General features: G+C 36.7%; 1 protein-coding gene and 1 long non-coding RNA gene across 2 annotated transcripts in view; one reads left to right on the top strand and one right to left on the bottom strand.

Annotated features, from left to right (window-relative positions):
* Positions 1-18,777, top strand: part of LOC120598173 (uncharacterized) — a 135,629-nt gene that overhangs the window by 19,609 nt on the left and 97,243 nt on the right. The window contains exons 2-3 of the long non-coding RNA XR_005651529.1: positions 523-617; positions 737-1,086. This is a non-coding gene — a long non-coding RNA (uncharacterized LOC120598173). The remainder of the gene's footprint in view (positions 1-522; positions 618-736; positions 1,087-18,777) is intronic.
* CCDC54 (coiled-coil domain containing 54) lies at positions 10,264-11,412 on the bottom strand. Its single transcript, XM_039857018.1, has one exon. The coding sequence runs from the start codon at positions 11,410-11,412 to the stop codon at positions 10,429-10,431; it is 984 nt and encodes a 327-aa protein (XP_039712952.1). The 3' UTR covers positions 10,264-10,428.

Raw genomic sequence — 18,777 nt, 5'->3', positions numbered from 1 at the left:
AAAAGTAGCATAGCGAGAATAACCAAAAATGAAGGAAGTAGTGAGTATTCGGGAAAGGTGTTTTAGGGGGCTACCCTAAAGAGTTAATCAGAGTGGAAATTCAATCCAAGATCAGAGCCATACAACGGGGAAAATCAGAGGGTGAAGTGTGGTTTCTGGCATGAATTAGAAACAGAAATCAGGGCCTGAGGAGGAAAGTTTGGGGAACCGATGCAGTATAAACAACCATACAGGGAAGTTGGAGCAAGAAGCCAGGCGTGAAGGTTAATTTTATGTGTCAGCTTGACTGGACTACCGCATGCCTAGATAAATGGTTAAATATTATTTCTGTGTGTGTTTGTGATGGTGTTTCTGGAAGAGATGAGCTTTTGGATGAACTGAGTAAAGCAGATGGCCTTCTCCAATGTGGGTGACCATCATCTAATCTGTTGAGGGCCCGAATAGAACAAAAAGATGGAGGAAGGTTGAATTGACTCTCTTCCTGACTGATGAGCTGGGACTTCGATCTTCTCCTGCCCTCAGAGCTCCTGGTTCTCAAGCCTTCAGACTCAGATTGGCTTCCCGGGCCTCCAGCTTGCAGATGGTAGATCATGGGACTTCTCAGCCTCCACTGTCAAGTGAGCCAATACCTTACACTTAATGTATATATTATATAATACATATGTGTGTGTATAGATATAATATGTGTTATATTATATGTAAATTTTAATATATTTTTTTGGTTCTGTTTCTGTAGAATTCTGGCTAATACACAAGAGATACCTGGAAGCAGAATCAGGAAGAATAGAGAAAGGTCAACATTAAGCCTCATGGGCTGAAACCAAGTAGGAGAAAAGAGAAAAGACAAGTGTATATGACCTTGTCTGGCAAGTGAATATATGTGTGACCACATGAGCTGCCACATCATCCTGAGAAAAACTGTGATGGAAGGAGGAAAGAGGGAGAGACACAGAAACAGAGAAAAAGAGGCAAAGAAGAGAGAAAAAACCATGGGTGAAAATAATAACATGTTATCAAAAAACACAGAAAAAGACATAAGGAAAGAGAAATACTCCATGTTTTAAAAATGGTGAGAAAGAAGACCGGGTAAGAATGGTTTACTAGGTTTTACCTTAAGTGTATTAATACATGTTTCTTTTCAAATTCTGTTGTTCCCTAGAATGACAGGCTTTGCAGTGTTATCATCGTGCTTTAAAACTTATATAAGAAGTTATTTTAACATTTTTCACAGCTCTTCAACTTTTAAAAAATACTTTAACATTTAGAGGTACTATTTGAGGCTTCTACCAGAAGTATGTGTATATATATGCTTATTATTATTACTTTTTTTTTAGCTCTAACTATGGTAACCAGAACAATATTGCTGATAATAGGCAAGGAAATTAATCAAAAGGTTTGTCTATACATATATATTTGGTATAGATATATATGTATACATATACCCAATATATAAGTATACATATATATTTAATGCCAGATATATGTATGTGTGTATATATATATGTATATGTGTGTGAATATATACACACAAACTATTGCCATATAATATTAGCATCTGATCTCTGATGAAATGATCACATAATAGAAGACCAACATGGCACATCTGGTATGAGAAAGGTCAAAGTTTCAAAGATAATAGAAAGCGGACTGAATGATCTGGGGAAGGAGGCTTTGGTTAGGTGATGGTAATTGTGGATTTCTTATCCTTGATCAATCTATTGCCCTATTTATGGAACATTACAGACCCTACACGAATGGTGAGAGGCACAGTTAAATGTGTCTTTGACCCCCAGGCCAGTGTATTACCTCTACATCTTGCTACTCCTTTATTTGCCAGAAGGCAAGAATTCAGTGTGGCCTAAAAAGCACCAGACCCACCATCTGGAGCCCTGGAATCTGGTCCAGACTTATAAGCTTGGTAACTTTCAGCAAGTTGTTTGCACCTCTGGATCTCAAGTTCTTCCTCAGTGGGTTGGACTGACTTTCTGGTCCTCGATCTTTTCCTACCTCAACATTCTGAATAGCTGCTGCCCAGCCCATTCAATAGTAATAATAGTAGAATTATGTATTAGTCAAGTTTCTGCAGAAAAACAGAACTAATAGAATAGTTATGATAAATAGAAAGAGATTTATTATGAGGGACTGGCTCACACGATTATGGAGGCCGAGCAGTCCCATGACCTGCAATCTGCAAGCAGGAGGCCTAAGAAAGCTGGTGGTGTGGTTCCAGTTCAAAACCAAAGGCCTGAGAACCAGGGGGAGCCAATGGTGTAAGTTCCAGTCTCAGCCAAGGCCCGAGAACTGGGGGACTGATGGTGTAAGTTCTCATCCAAGCCCAAAGGCCCAAAGCCGAGAATGCTAATGTCCAAGGGCAGGAGGAGATGGATGTCCCAGCTCAAGTAGAGAACAAATTCACCCTTTCTCCACCATTTTGTTCTATTCAGGCCCTCAACAGATTGGATGATGCCCACTGTATTGGGGAGGGCATCTTCTTTATTTGGTCTATAGATTCAAATCCTAATCTCATCCAGAAACCCTCACAGACACACCTAGAAATAATGTTTTTGCTAAATATCTGGGCATCCCTTGGCCCAATAAGTTACACATAAAATTAACCATCACAAGTTATATGGAACATTTATTGAATACTTACTATGTATCAGATGCTGAATGCAGGATTTTCCTCATATTGTCCTCAGCTCATAATTTTGTATTATATTGTATCATTATCTCCAACTTAGAAAAAAGAAAATTGGCTCAGAGAATTTAAGAAACTCATAAGGTCACACACCTGGTGACTAACATAGCCCTTTTAATTCATTCCTACCTAATATCTAGGTATTTGTTCTTAGTCCCTACATTTACTGTTCCTTGTAGTCATGATTCTCAAATGGAGTAGGGGGAAGGTTATGTCCCCCAGCCCATGGTCATATCATGATATTGGAGAGGGTTAATTTGCAAAAGTCTACTAGATTTAAAAAAGCCCCCTGGGGTACTCCTACTTGAATATCGCTGAAGTTGGTAATCTTTAGGCTTCTTTTATAGCCAGTCTTCTATGACTTTGGGATCCTACTCCTGAGAAGGAAGAAAATTTTCATTGTTATCGTTTGCAATAAGGTTGAATCTAGTAAATTCCATTGCTTTTTGTTGTTCTCCAAAAGCCTGCATAAATCTGCCAGTCATCAGTTCCTCTTTGTCTCCTTCAATAACTCACTGTCTTCAGAGCAGCCTCTGATCAGAAACATCATTAAATCAGCTCTGATTTGTCTTCTTATCTTACCTCTTAGATAACATATTAACTATGCCCACTGGATCACCTATGGTGCTTCTCTAATTAGACGGCCAAAGGCATAATTTTGTTCATATTGCTATAACAACAGATAACCGTGTCACTGATAGCTGTGATCCAATTATAAACTGTACATCAAGCAATTAATATCTTTAGGTTGGCAAATATAAGTTGACTGAGGGTCACTATAAATGAGTGACACCCACATTTTGATTTCTTATATCGGAAAGATGTGTTATACGTTCCAACAGGATATTGGCTCGTGAGAACTCCCCTTCTGAAAAGACTGGTGGAAAAGATCTGTCATCAGAATCAGACTATCGCCTGGGCATATTTTCATGTATTTCTCTTCCTGTCCTTAGTGAAAGTTGAGGAGAGGGGAAATATCTAAAAATAGGTGGCATCCTTAACTTAAGGAGACGATTGGAAGAGTCCTCTTGAGAGTCGTTCCTGGAAGCTTATGTAGATTTTTAAGAGCTAAAATGTAACATTAGAGTAGAAAAAGGATGACCATCACATTTGGTTAAACTGCCTGTGGAGGCACTGCCTTTTTTAGTATTTTCAGAGCACATGGTGGGGTGCCTTACCTCTGCCTGGTAGGAATATTCTTACTAGATGAAGGGCTGCACAAAACCTCAGCTGTTTCTCATTCCTAGTGGGGCTTTTCTTTCTTCTCCTTGCCCTTTCCCCTCTCCTCGACTCTGACTCTGGCTGTGCTGCATCTCCCCACACCTCACATCCTTGCACCTCAAGCTTTAGCTGAAAAGAATGGGGTGGGGAAGGGGAAAGATGAAGGGATATGCAAATCTATCTTATCTTTGTCACAAGAGCCCACTAGAGCAACACTTCTATCTGCACGTTCCATTGGTCCAACCATTAATCTGCTCCGCTAACTCAGTCTGTTTCTAACATTCATAGCTCAGGAATACTTGGAGTTTCATATTCATCACAAATAAAGTTATTTCCCAAGTACATTATATTCCAAATGTACAAATAAAGCAAAGCCTACAATTTTTGCCACTACCTCACTATCCACATTATCTCCATCACCATTTATTGAACACTACTGTGAACTTATGCTAAGTGCTTTACATGTATAATTCTCTCCCTTCTAGCTCAGCTTTTAATTTTTCATCACTGGAAGAGATCACCCTGATCAAACTTTGGCCCTTATTCCCTGGACTAGGTTCGCAGGAGCCGCATGGAACCCTTGTCTCCTTTCTTGCACAAGAACTCCCCATGTCAGCCTCTTATCTCTAGAGTTCCTGTCTTGGCCTTCATTAGATCCTGTTCTTTGTCCTTCTGTTCCCCAAAGTGTCCTCTTAATGTCATCAATATGTGAAATTTTCACTCTAATGTCAGGTAGAAGAGAGAGCAAAGAGAGTGGGACCTTCATTTAGCTGTCAGGATTACTGCTCTTGTAATTATTTCTTGAATACACTTTGCATAGGAATACACAAAAGCTTGGCACCACAGTTTCATTAATACCTTGGGTATATTGTAATTCAATTGGTTTTTACAGGTTAGCCAAAAAAAAAAAAAAAAATCCAACTCTAAGAATGTTTCTTTGTAATATACATGCTGACTTGTAAACACTGGATTTACAAATGACATTTTGGAGCATAATCCACTGATATGTTGGGTATGGTCTACATTTTTGGGGAGTATAGAGCAATACAGAAAAAGTTGCATTTTTGTGACTTGAAGAATTAACTTTAAAACATTACTTTTAGGAGTAGCAATGTCTTTTTCTACATGGGACTTGAGTTGTCCCATAAAAAAATGAAATTAAGTTTTAAGTGAAGTGTATAGTTTTCTACTCCAAATCTAAGCAACAGGCTAAAATACTTGGCAACTGGAGAGAACAACATTGGAAAGTATGTTTCTTCAGGACAAGACTGGTATCTTTTCCATCTCTGTTTCTTCATAGTCTAGTTTGGTTAGCTCCTGGCATAGAGTCAGATTTCAATAAATGTTAGTGAATGTGTTTTGAATGAACAGCTTTTAAAACAGACATTAATGTCTGTCTATGCAAGCAAGTATTCCAAACCTTAAACTCAGAGTAAGAACTAAATTATTTATCTTAAACTGAGTTTCTCCCTTTCTTCCAAATACTTTTCTCTGATGCCTATTTTTATAGTGTGCAATTAAAGGTTGGTGAATGGCTGTTACAAATGATGGAATATTGGTTGAATGCCTAGACTAGGAGGAGAGCTTCGCACCCTGTCTTATTCTTATCACACTATCTTTGGATGAGGGAGTCAAGAGTTGATTTGGAGTTTTTGTATTTAGGCTGTTACTTGGTTCATTATTTGTCTGGAGTCCTTTATGGCTGATAAACAAGAGGAAGAGTTCTCAATGTGGGCTCCTTGAGGCAAGATCATGTCTTGTTAATCTTCATGCCCCCTTTTAACATCTAGCCTAGAGAAGAAGACAACAACCACCATTTGTTAAGTACCTAATAACTGAGGCACTGTTCTGGGCAGGTTATACACATTGTGCCATTTAATTAACATAATAGTCTTATGACATAAATTGTTCTCAATTTAGAGTTGAGAAAACTAAAGAATACAGGCTTAAGGAATTTGCCCACATTACATAGTTATAAAGTTTACCATGGAACATCCAGGGCCTAGCTAGTACCTGATAACATAATAAATGTTTGATAGTAGCTGTTCTAAGGTCTGTTTTTCTTTGAATGTTCTGACTCTCCAATAATGTGTTTAATAGCAACAACAATGGTTTGAGACATTTTGGTGAATACACAATGGTTTTCGTGTTTGACATACACATTATAAACACTCATCTAATTATATATATAGACACAATTTTTTTTGTAAAGCAGAATGGTGGGGGTTTTCCATCTTTTTTTTTTTTTTTAATTTAAACACATTTTCTGAGAACCAACCAGTAAAACTGATTTTGGTATTTCAGATAAACAGGTATGTTTCTATCAGTATCATAAAAAGCTCAGTTTTGTGAGGGAGATAGACAGGTGAACAGAAAATGACAATGTGGTAGAAATGAATGCTATTCTTTTCTCGTGTGCATGTGTGTGTGTGTGTGTGTGTGTGTGTGTAATATATACATACATACATATATATGTGTAAAATCAATGGTTGGGTTTGTTGAGGGACTCCTCAGTTCTACCTCAGAGACTGAGATAGAGGAAAGTGTATTGAGGAAAAAATATTTGAATTGAGACTCAAATGACCAATTATTGCTTAATAGCCAGATAAAAGAAAGGCATTTAAGGCAGTAGGATCAGCAAGTACAAAGATAAAAGATATGAAAAAACCTGCAAGACATTTAGTTTGGCTGGATGGTGATTTGCATTTAAAGTTATCATGGGAAGATGAGGATGAGGAAGTAATAATAATAAATACCATTTATTGTGCATCAATTAAATTGCTAAGAGCTTCACATAATAATCTTCATTATTCCTGGCAACAACCCATGATTATTATTCTTATTTTAGGAATAAGGACACACAGGCCTTGGGGATTGAAACTTTGGCTTAGTTCCAAAGTTACACAGCGAGTGAGTGACAGAGCCAGATTTGAATCAGGTCAGTCTGATGCCAAAGATATTGTGCTTTACCACTATGGAACTCCCCTTTCCAAAGGTAAAAATGCAGCATTGAAAGAGTCATGTAGGCTCTGCTAATAAATTTGGATTTTATTTTGCTTGATATGAGGAGCAATGCAAAGATTTCAGAGCATTTTTTTTAAATCACTTTTTAAGAATTAGATTATGGACATCCTGGAGGATGGGATACCAAGGAGGAAAACTTTTCATTCAGAAAGAGATATTATTGAGGCTTGAACCAAAAGAGTAGAGGTGGGAACAGAGATAGAAATGGAGCCTATGAATTGCTCAAGATAAAGAGGGTAAGATTTGATGATTGATACATCAAGTGAGGGAGAAAAATGCTGAGAGTAATTCCCAGTGTGGAGATGTGGTTAACTTGCACTGTGATGCCATTAGCAGAGGATTACTGGAAAAGAAATGGGTTTGAGTCAAAAAAATGAAGAGTTACTAAGGTTAATTTTAAGAGTAAGGATTTTGAGACTGCTCTAGACGTCAAAGTGGAGAAGATAAATAGTCACTTGAGATGGAAGCTCAGGAGGTTCCAGAAGAGTCTGTGTTAGTTCTTTGATTCAGAAATCATTAAAGTGAAGCATAAATATTTTAAGGGAATGATTAGTGGCAGAGGAATCATCTAAGGAATTGCGAAGGATCTGCCAGGATGATGATGAGAGGACCAGAAAAGAGAGCATTGTTATGGACGAATACGATCTTATGAACAGTCAGGAAGAGAATGGGAAGTGGGGACAGGGAGGTGGGCTTCTCATGCAAACAGGGTGATGGGAAATCAGTAAGAGAGGAGGGAGACACAGGGACAAGGCGAACATATATTTTTGTAAGCCGAGTACAAAGAATTGGTAGTGGCGATTAAGACAGAAAAAGGAAGAAGACCCAGCAAGCCACTGGGGGAGGAATGTGGACCAGAGAGACCTGACCTCCTCTGAGCCAGGTAGGATGGAGGTGAGTTGAGTGAGAGGCAGGTGAATTTGAAAGCAAGGACTGGTGAAAAATTATTTTCTCACAAGAAGTTACGAGTTGAGTTTTAATTTTAATGAGTCATCGTCTAAGTGATGCTATTAAATAATCAACTCAAAAGCAAAATGCTCTTTCCTCACAAGGACCTTGGGTAAATTGACAGGACAGTCATCTTGAGGGAGTTTGAGACTCTGAGAAAGTCATGTAGTGTCCCTCTCACCTCCTCCACAAATATTCTTACATAGGTAAAAACAAACAAACAACAACAAAAAAACGAAAAAAGAGGTTAAAATGAACATGGTGCGGATCCCTGAAGAGAAATATGAGATCCATAAAGAGTTGAAATAATGGCCATACTTGGTAGCTTTTATTTCCCACAGTCCCTCCAGGCCCCACTCCTGTGCTCGTTTTTCCTTCTTTCTGGTACACTGCCTTCACCACAACTTTTTCTTCTTACCTTCTTACTACAAGCTCATCACCCTTTCTTCTCGGATACTGGGAGTACTTATTATATTGCTCTTTGCTGCCATCCCCACCTGTCATTCATTAGAACTATTATGTGTGCACACATTCTATTTATCCTATTTAATGTTATGTGTCTACTGTATAGGGAATGTTGTCTACTTTTTCGTTGATCCTCCATGATCCCTTGCTATTAGTGAACACTGAAGAAATATTTACTAAATTAATAGAACTATTAATTGACTCAAAAGAAAAATCCTCGTTCCTCACAAGGACTTTGGGTAAATTGACAGGACAATCATCTCGAAGGAGTCTGAGACTCTGAGAAAGTCATGTAGTGTCCCTTCCACCTCTTCCTCTAGGTAAAAACAAACAAACAAAAAACAACAACAACAACAACAACAACAGCAGATTAAAACAAACATGGTGGAGATGACAAAACAAATCCAGTTTAGATGAATAGAGCTTGTAAGTGTAGGACTTAAGACTGTTCAGAACTGTCTTGTGATTCCCAGACCTTATGCTCTTACCCTAAACTCTAGAAGGAATAAGCAAGTGCTAAGGGGGCGTGTAAGGGGAGGAAAAAGTGAAGGCATGCATTAAAATAGAGGCTCAGATGACCCAGGCAAATACCAGCAGTATCACTTTTTACTCTCCCAGAAGCCACTTGCGATGTTGTATGCCTGTGTCATAGCCTACCTAGTTACTCTCTGATGTGAGGACCATACCCAATGTGCTGATCTAGAACTCTGGCTGTTCTTTGTGGATGTCACTGATAGTAAATATAGATACATTGCTGCTGCCTTTACCAGAATGACACTTTGCTTTGTTTAGCACAATTATCCCATTTAAAACAAACTCATTTTATATATAGGCTTACTGTAAGTAGTTTAGAGTAGTATTATCTGTGCTGCACCTATCGCACATTGACATATTTTAAAAGTTATTTGTGTACACATCTGTACATTTGTAAAAAAGGGTCAAATAAAATGCATTTGTAAGTGAAAAAGTTGTAGTATATAATTACCAACAGACTGGCACCAGATAATATTGTGTCTTCTCATCATATTTCTCCCTTAGTTCCCTTTATAACCACACTAGTGCCTTTTTCTTCATTTGAAATTGGGTTGTTCTTAGCTAATTGCCAAAACTCTCTTTCAAATTATTAACTGAGAATAATTTAGAGTAGTACATTTACCAAGAATATTTGTAGTTTAACAGCATATGACTCTCTAATGGTAGATTTCATTTAGTGAATTACATGGTGAAGGAAGAATATTTTTGCAGTTATTCTGCATGATGTTCTTAAAAATTACATTTAGATAGCAACCACCTATTATGTCTAAAAATGAAGCCCACCTGGATAAGTAGTATATGAATCATACAAAAAGAAAGGCCTTGTCATATAAGAATCTATGGTAATATAGTGAGATTTAATTTGCTTCACTAATCCTTCCTTACATTCTGCCCCTCCCTTTTTCCTCTGTATCAAACAAGACATCATTTTTATCTCATTTTATGAAAATGTAAAAAATACTCAGTGCCATATTCAACCTTTTCCTTCTTTTCTAATTGTTTGGTAGAGATGAAACTGAAGTTGAAAAAAAAATCCCATTTTTGGAATAATATTTTTTCTGGCTTAACTTGTCCTGTCAATGCACTTCATTTTTATAGCTCTAACATTAGTAGCCTTGACAATGGGTATCTTTTTCACTCTACACTGTTTAAAATCTTGTTAGTAGAGTCTCTCTCTGGTATCACAAATCTTATTTCTAAAGGCCACTAAATTAAGAGTGTATAGAAAACTGACTCGGGGCTACCAAATGTGTTTCTCAGTCCCTTGACCCTTTATTTTGCTTCCAATTATCTATGAAATGGGCACCAGATGAGTCCTCATGAATTGCCTATAAGAAAACAAGAGCATTGAAAGAAAATGTGCCATAATTGCCCAAAGGGATGATATGCCTTCACTTACTGTTGACATATAGCATTTCATAGACAGTGGGCCCTCAGGGAGCAAACTACGAAGGCGTTTACAGCAACCACGAAGATACATGAATGCTTGGAGCCACCAGGTTACATTTATTTACTGCCAAGATACACAGAATACAATTCTATAGTCGAGTTACTTCCTCTTTTGAAGAACCAAAAAGACAGTAAATGTAGTTGAAAACAGAGAGACAGATTGTGGTCAAGCTCACAATAGGCCCAGTGAATGGACAATATCTCCGGGGTGTGAGTTGCGGTTCCTCAGGAGGGATGGTTGGTCTAGAAAGAAGCCACTGAATGAATTCTTCTAACTTGGTAGCACTGAGAAAAAATCTCCACTTTCCTCCATGGACAAAAGTTAGCTTGATCCATGTACTAAAGTCTGGGTAAATATAAATATTTGACTTTGCTTTTTTAAAGCTTAATGCATTTTGATGGTTATTTTTCTTCAAAACTTTAATTTGAGAAGAAATTGTTTTTTCTTCAAGGTGATCAGTGGGCTTGGAATAACTACACACTTTCTCTGGTTCTGCTGAAGAGATATCAGGGTCTGTAGAGGCCAATGTGTTTTTCAAAGTTTCCGGTTGTATGAGTTTGTGAAGCAGTTCCATGACCTCTTTACCCTTCTGTCCTTCCAGGATTTCTAAACAATGTATGCCTGAGCAAGAATTCTGGTTTTCCAGTTCTGTCACCTTCTTCTTTAAAGCATCAATGTCTTCTTTCATAGAGAAGATATCTTTAGTTATAGTGCATTGTTTGTCTTCGTTAACATTCATTCTGGTTTCTAGTACCTCCATCTGCTTCTGATAAAAGTCAATCTTTCCTTGGATTTTTGATATTGTGCTGACAACATCAGTCATTTGCCTGAGGATTTCAATTTGTGAAGTTTTAATATCTTGGAGCATTACTGTATGATTCATTTCTTCGTCAGTACTAATGTCATCTTGATCACAACCGTAGGAAGTCAAAGTTGGATTTCTAGTTGAATCTGGATGCTGGTTCTTACATTTATGGTAAACATTTTTAAGAGATTGTCTGATCTTGGAGAGATTTGAAGTCCACATCTGCCCAGCAGCAGCTTTTGCCCTTTTGGTTTGAAGTTTGTACATCTTTTACAGTGAAACAAGGGGCAAGATGTTGGGAGACCTGATGAGAATTAAAGAAAGGAGCAGTGTAAGAATGAAATGGTCTTTCTCTTACTATTTGTTGGCTGTCTTTCCTGGTAACATTGTAGAATGCCCCATGGAGAAAATCAAGGGCAATAGTAGGCACTCTAGGTGGTTAGCTTCCTACAGGGCAGTGCAATTGGAGAGCTCTGTGAAACAATGGTGTCCTGCATGGAATCCTTCAAGTGGTGGTTACTGACCTGATGCTGATGTCACAATGGCTGTAGGCTTAGAAAACATTTAACTTTAAAGCAGTATCTTCAAAATTTTTTGTCACAAGACTCTTTTTCCCTTATAAAAATTGAAGACCACAGAACTTTAATTTATGTGGGTTATATAAATTGATATTCTATATTAGATATTAAAACTAAATTAAAGAATTTTTAAAAGTCTTAAGATATTAATTTATTAAAATAAAGACCCATTACATGTTAACATAAATGACATATTTTATGAAAAATTATTACATTTTCCAAAAGAAAAAAATAGTAAGAGTGGCATTGTTTACATATTTGCAAATGTTTTAAATATCTGGATTAATAGAAGACACCTGGAACACCTGGATTCTACTTCTGCATTATATCTGTTGTGAAATGTTGTTTTGGTTGAAGTATATGAAGAAAATATGGCCTCACAGAAATATGTAAATGAAAAAGTGAGAGAATTTAATAGCCTTTTCAGGTAATTGAGGATTTTATTCTTTGCTACTTTGACAAAATTTGACAAATGATAATTGTTTAGAAGTTAGTCGCAATGTGTAATTTTAGACCAGATCGGTACTTTTACATTAAAATTCACTGGCCTTTCTTCCATTTTGAACAGATATATAATATCATGCACTGGTCATTTGGAAAATAATGATTCACTAAATTATGCAGATCTTACAAATGGTAACTTACTTTATTATATAATATCACATTCATTAATATCACCATCACTCTCACCAGAAAAGTCTTTGAGGCCAAGTTCATGGTGGCAGATAAAATTTTCCAAAATTTTAATTTTAGCTTAAAATTTATTAAGATTCTGTGTTGTTTTCCTCAAAGTGACAGGCTCCTAACATTCTTTATTTTTCCAAAAATGCTTGCTAAATAACCAAATATGAATATTATTGTATGCTGCCAGTTTTCAAGTAAAAATTGTATTTCATGAAAAAAGCAGCTAGTTCAGTTTGTAACTCAAATTAATACTTTTCCTGGAGACAACTTTGGTAAGCAGCAGACATGTTTATGTGTACTTCCCATTACATCACACAATATTAAAAAGATATACTGAAAGATTGATATTTAATAAAATTAAAAATGTTTACTGCTTCATCAAGAACATTCTAGAGCTAAATTGACTTTTTCTTGGTTTTTTTTTTTTTTTCCTATAATTTAATGGAGGTGAGAAATATAGTCACTATTGTTACAATTTAGGACCACTGCCTTGGTTTGTGCTAAGGTACCAACGATTTTATTCAACATTGTTTTTGCAATGCAATTTGAAAAATATAAATACCAACATAGTGAAAAAATCATATAGTGCCCTGATATTATTTTGAAATATTTTGCCCTTATGATCCATTGTATGCCACACTTTGAGAACCACTGCCTTAAGGCTTTAAAATAATATCATACATTTCTCATGTTTGTCTTACAGGTTTAAAAAAATATTTGAAATCCATTCCCTTTGAAATATTAAATATTTTATGCATTTTATATTTTGAGGTAAATCTTAATTTTTTAAAAAAATTTTCACATAAGACCGAATGTTTTGAGATTAAAATGACACGATAACCCTGTCTCTTAAGGTGCAACTCCGCTCTATTAAAGAGGATATTCTTTCTTGGGTCAGTGCCAGTTCCAGTCCTAACTTTTCTCCTCATTATGCCTAATTGCAGGACGAGCTTTGGCCTGGGTTTTGGTACAAACTCTGAATGTAGGCAAACTATGAACTGAGAATTTTGGCTCATCAGTGATGTCTGGGAAAGCTTTGAATCTCTGTTTACTAACCTTACAAAAACTTTTAGAAACCTTTTCAAAATCTTGCTGAGGAAAATGTTCTTCAGGAGGCAGACTATCAAAGGAACAGTATTTGGAGCCAGAAAAGGTAGCATTCAAAGCTGTTGCATTTACCTTAGCCGAGGCCATTCCATCCATCAAGGACTACGGACACAATGCTCAGGACCTATCAAGTTTTCAAGGGCCAATAAAAATATTTGAGACTAGGAAGAAAAAAATGGACTTAGAATATTAAAAGAAAGCTGTAAAATTGAAACAATGTTTAATTAAATATCTCGAAAGTATACTATTATATCATCTTCATTAATTGTTAAATTTAGTATTAAAATTTCATTACATTTGGAAGCAATTTGTAGATTAGGTATTCTCTCTTTACAGAATTCCCAATTAAATTAGAGAGACAGCTTGTAGCAAATACTCCCTGAGGGTTAGTAACAGCTAAGTCTTAATGAGTGCATACCAGACATGGTCCTAAATATTAGCCTATTTAACTGAAGTTTAGAGAAGTCAAATAATTTTTCTTTCTGCTAAAAAGTAGGCAGAGTCTATTTCAAATCTTTACTTTTTGGCTCCAGAGTCCATATATTTCACCTCTACTACTACACAATCATGATTAATAAAATACATATTTGTCAACTCAGAACAAGATGGACATTTCATTTTTAGAAAAATCACACTATAGAGTTATAGAAGACACTTTGATTACAATTTTATCTGTTTAGCAATCTGAAAAAGATTTGGTTGGTTATGTTTTATCAAAGCTACAGGAAGCAGAAATTTGTGAAGACGTTAGAAGTTGAACAATCTCTAATTCGAGTAAGTAAAGATGAACATTTAGAGGCTTTTCCTGACTTATTGTAGTAATAGTATAACAGCTGTAATAAAGAATAATAGATTTTTAAATTTTGCAACTAAAAATGTTCAGGTCTACTGATTATTTTTATAAAACAAATTAATCTACTAGGTTTGATACAAACATAAACCTGTCTGGGTTTCTAGTTACTTGCTTATCACTGTTAATGAAAGACACCTCGTCCTATCTGGGGCTTGTTGGACAGTGAAAAGCTGTAGTGAGAGGATATAAGCCTGTTGATTTGGGTGAAGTTGAGAGAGCAGTCAAAATGTGCATGACTAACAGGAAAAGAGCTGACTCCCTCTCTTTGAGTTCTTGCCAGAGATATGGAAACATTTAGAAATAAAATAGCATGGCAGACTGGAGCCTAGCAGTAGATTCTTACTGAGGAATATGTTCTCCAGGAAGCAGATTTTTACAGGAATGATATTTGGAGGCAGAGAGGTTAGACTTCAAGGCAGTCCCATTTACTGACTCTTGTACTCTCAGTCAAGTTATTAACCTTTCCCAAGCCTATAAAATGGGATAATACAGCACCTATTTCATAGAGTTGTTTTGAGGAGTAAAGTGCTCAATATTTGTAAACCCTTTTGCTCCTCCTTTCTGACCATCTCCTCCTCACTCTTCTTTCAAATGAAAGAAGGAATTGGTTAAGAGCTTTAAGTTTTAGCTTTACTTTCTCTCTCAGTCTCTTATTCTGCCTTTCATTCTTTCTCAGTAAAGAGGCCACTCCACCATCTGTATGACCAAGGCATAAAGCATGTACTGCTCGCTGTTCTATATACCACGTAGATAAAGAATTTGGATTAGAAGAATACCAGAATGCAGCAAACAAGATGGGACAAACCAGTATTCTGTCTCCTAGTATAGCTAGTACAGCTAGTACAACCAGCTATGGTGGTTAGGCAGACTGGCATGGAATAACTATTGGAGAGGTGGCTCTAATAATAGGTAATATAATTAATATTTAAAATGCTAGTGTTTTTGAGTAAGTTAACTATAAATTAATTATGGTAGAGCCAAGATTATCAATGTAAAAGCTTTTACATTGTCCTTTACCATATGCTTTTTTGAGTGAATGGGTAGAGTTATAGCTATCCTGCTAACAAACTGTACATTATTTCTAACCTTTATATTAAAACCTATAGTCTCTACTATTCCTTATGTACCCTAGTGGTTATAACCATAAAAAATTATCAACAGTCTTTTACTTCTCCCATAAAATTTGAGGGCCAGGTTTACAAGAACCTGAGCCCTCACTCCTGACTATCACCTGTCATGTGCAGAGTGAGATAAAAGATTGAGGGAACAGGAACCAGGAAGGTCTTTCAAATTTGATCAAGGTAGCTGACCCAAAGGGATAAGAATGTGTTAATCAGCAAGCTTAAATCTGGTGTTACATAAGCCAAGTAGTTATAAAGTATCCCAAAGTGAAGCCATCTTCTACTTTTCATTCTTTCTAGCCATGAGGAGTAGAAAAGAAAGATTGGCATCAGAGCTGTTGTTGCACTGGACCAAGGGATGGAGAGGAAAGCAAAGACATAGCATTTATAAGCAGGATGAGTCAGGCAATGATGTCTCACTATCTGCTGAATGATGCGATGGAGCTCAGTGACATTGATGAGGCAACCTGGCTAGAGTGATACTTGGGGTGAGAGGGCTGCTTCCATTCTGTGGTGTCAATAAATGTTCATGATGACACTTTAAAATCATATGAAACCTGGAGCCAAAACAATAAGATACACATCTCTAAAGAAAGGATGGAATAATAATTTTCATTCATATAATATTTGGTAGCGAGAATTTACTTTATCATATTAGTGAAAATTGTGGTCTATTTCTGGAATGCCCTTCATGTATTTTTCACCCAGGCAGATTTCTACTCTACCTTTAGGAGACATTCAGGTAACATTTTCTTGTCCTGCCTGTTCTCCATGATCCTCCATGCAGTCTTACTAGAGCTCCCAACAGGTTCTGAGTCTCCACCTAGCAGTGATCGACATACTGTATTGTTATTGTTGATGTTCCAATCCCCACTTGCTTTTCAATTCTATATCTCCAGTGTGAAAAGCTTAACACATAGTTGGTGCTCAATATATCTTTATTTAATGAATGAGTGAATGAATGTATTAGCGGATGATTGTTGATATACACTGGAACTTTCCTGAGCCTATTTCTTTTTACAAAAATTTTTATATTTGTATTTTTTTCAATTATAGTTGACATACAATATTATATTAGTTTCAGATGTACAACACAGTAGTTAGACACTTATATAACATATGAAGTGATCACCCCGATAAATCCAGTACCCATCTGACACCATACATAGTTATTACAATACTACTGACTATATACCCCATGTATGCTCTATATCCCCATGACTATTTTGTAACTACCGATTTGTACCTCTTAATCCTCTCCCGTCTTCATTCATCTTCCTGCCTCCCCAGTCTGACAACCATCAAAATATTCTCTATACCTATGAGTTTGTTTCTGTTTTGTTCGTTTATTTTTGTTTTGTTTTGTTTGTTTATTTTTGTTCTTTAGGTTCCACATGTGAGTAAAATCATATGGCATTCATCTTTCTCTGTCTGACATACTCCACTCAGCACCATACTCTTTAGGTCAATCCATTTTGTGGCAGATGGCAAGATTTTATTCTTTTTTTTATGGCTGAGTAATATACCATTGTATATATACATACCATCTCTTCTTTATCTATTCATCTTGCTGGACACCCAGGATGCCTCCATATCTTGGCTACTGTAAATAATGCTGGAATGAACGTAGGAATGCATATGTCCCTTCAAAGTAGTGTTTTGGATTACTTTGGCCTAATACCCAGAAGCAAGATTACTGGGTTCCTCTTTGTCTCTTGTTATAGCCTTTGTTTTAAAGTCTATATTGTCTAGTATAAGTATTGCTACCCCAGATTTATTTTTTTCATTTCATTTTCATGAACTAACTTTGCCCATCACTTTACTTTCAGTCTGTGTATGCCTTTCAATCTGAAGTGAGTTTCCTATAGGCAGCATATGTAAGGGTTTTGTTTTCTTATCCAATCAGCCACTCTATGTCTTTTGATTGGAGCATTTAATCCATGTACATTTAAAGTAATTATTGATAGGTATGCAGTTATTGCCATTAAATTATTCCTATTTTTGATCTTTTGTTTTTCTTCTTAAAGAAGTCTCTTTAAGTTTGGTGGTGATGAACTCCGTTTTTTTTTTTTGTCTGGGAAGCTCTTTGTCTGTCCTTTGATTCTAAATAAAAGCTTTGCTGGGTAGAATATCCTTGGTTCTAGGTCATTGCTTTTCATTGCTTTGACTATTTCATGCCAATCCCTTCTGGCCTGCAAAGTTTCTGTTGAGAAATCAGCTGACAGTCTTATGGGAGCTCCCTTATAGGTAACTAACTGCTTTTCTCTTGCTGCCTTTAAGATTTTTCTCTTTGTCTTTAACTTTTTTGCTTTTTAATTATGATGTATCTTGGTGTGGGCCTCTTTGGGTTCATCTTGTTTGAGACTCTACGCTTCCCGAGCTTGTATGTGAATTTCCTTCACCAGAGGTATTTTCCATCATTATTTCTTCAAATTAGTTTTCAATTCCTTGCTCTCTCTCTTCTCTTTCCAGTATCCCTATGGTGCAAATGTTGGTATGCTTGATGTTGTCACAGAGGCCCCTTAAACTATCTTAACTTTTTGGATTCATTCTTTCTTGTTGCTGTTCTGATTGGGTGTTTTCTGCTACCTTATTTTCTAAATCACTGATTTGATTCTCTACTTCATCTAATCCACTGTTAATTCCTCCTAAGGTATTCTTCATTTCCGACTGATTCTCTTTATGTTTTCTATCTCTTTGTTAAAGTTCTCATTCAGTTCATCTACACCTCCCCTAAGTTCATTGAGCATCCTTATAACAAGTTTTGAACTCTGCATCTGGTAGATTGCATGTCTCCATTTTGTTTAGTTCTTTTTCTGGAGCTTTGTTCTATTCTTTCACTTAGGACATTTCTTCATCTTCCCATTTTGACTGCCTACTTGTGTTTGTTTCTATGTATTAGGTAGGGCTCCTGTGTCTTCCAGTCTTAGTAGAGTGGCCTTATGTAGTAGGTGTGCTATGGGTCCCAGTGGCACAATCTTCCCTGGTCACCTGGGCTGGATACTCCAAGTATATCCCTTGTATGGGTTGTGCGTACTCTCCTGTTGTAGTTGAGCCTTGGTTGCTGTTTGCTTGTCAGTAGAAGGGACTAACCCTCAGGCTAATTGATTGTGATGACTGTCAGTGACCAGTGGAGGAACTGTCATATAGGGGCTGACCCTACAGAGCAGGATTTGCTTTAGCAAGGCTCTAGTGCCTGCCTTGTCTGCTTTTTTATGAGTCATCCTCAGATGCAACCCCAGGGGTTGCTCCAACTCAGATGATTGCTGGCCACTGGGCATGCAGGCCT

This window comes from Pteropus medius, unplaced genomic scaffold, assembly GCF_902729225.1.
Source record: "Pteropus medius unplaced genomic scaffold, Ma_sr-lr_union100, whole genome shotgun sequence".
NCBI classification, from domain to species: Eukaryota; Metazoa; Chordata; class Mammalia; order Chiroptera; family Pteropodidae; genus Pteropus; species Pteropus medius.
The sequence above is the reverse complement of the archived record's forward strand: the minus strand, read 5'-3'. Positions and strand labels throughout refer to the sequence as shown.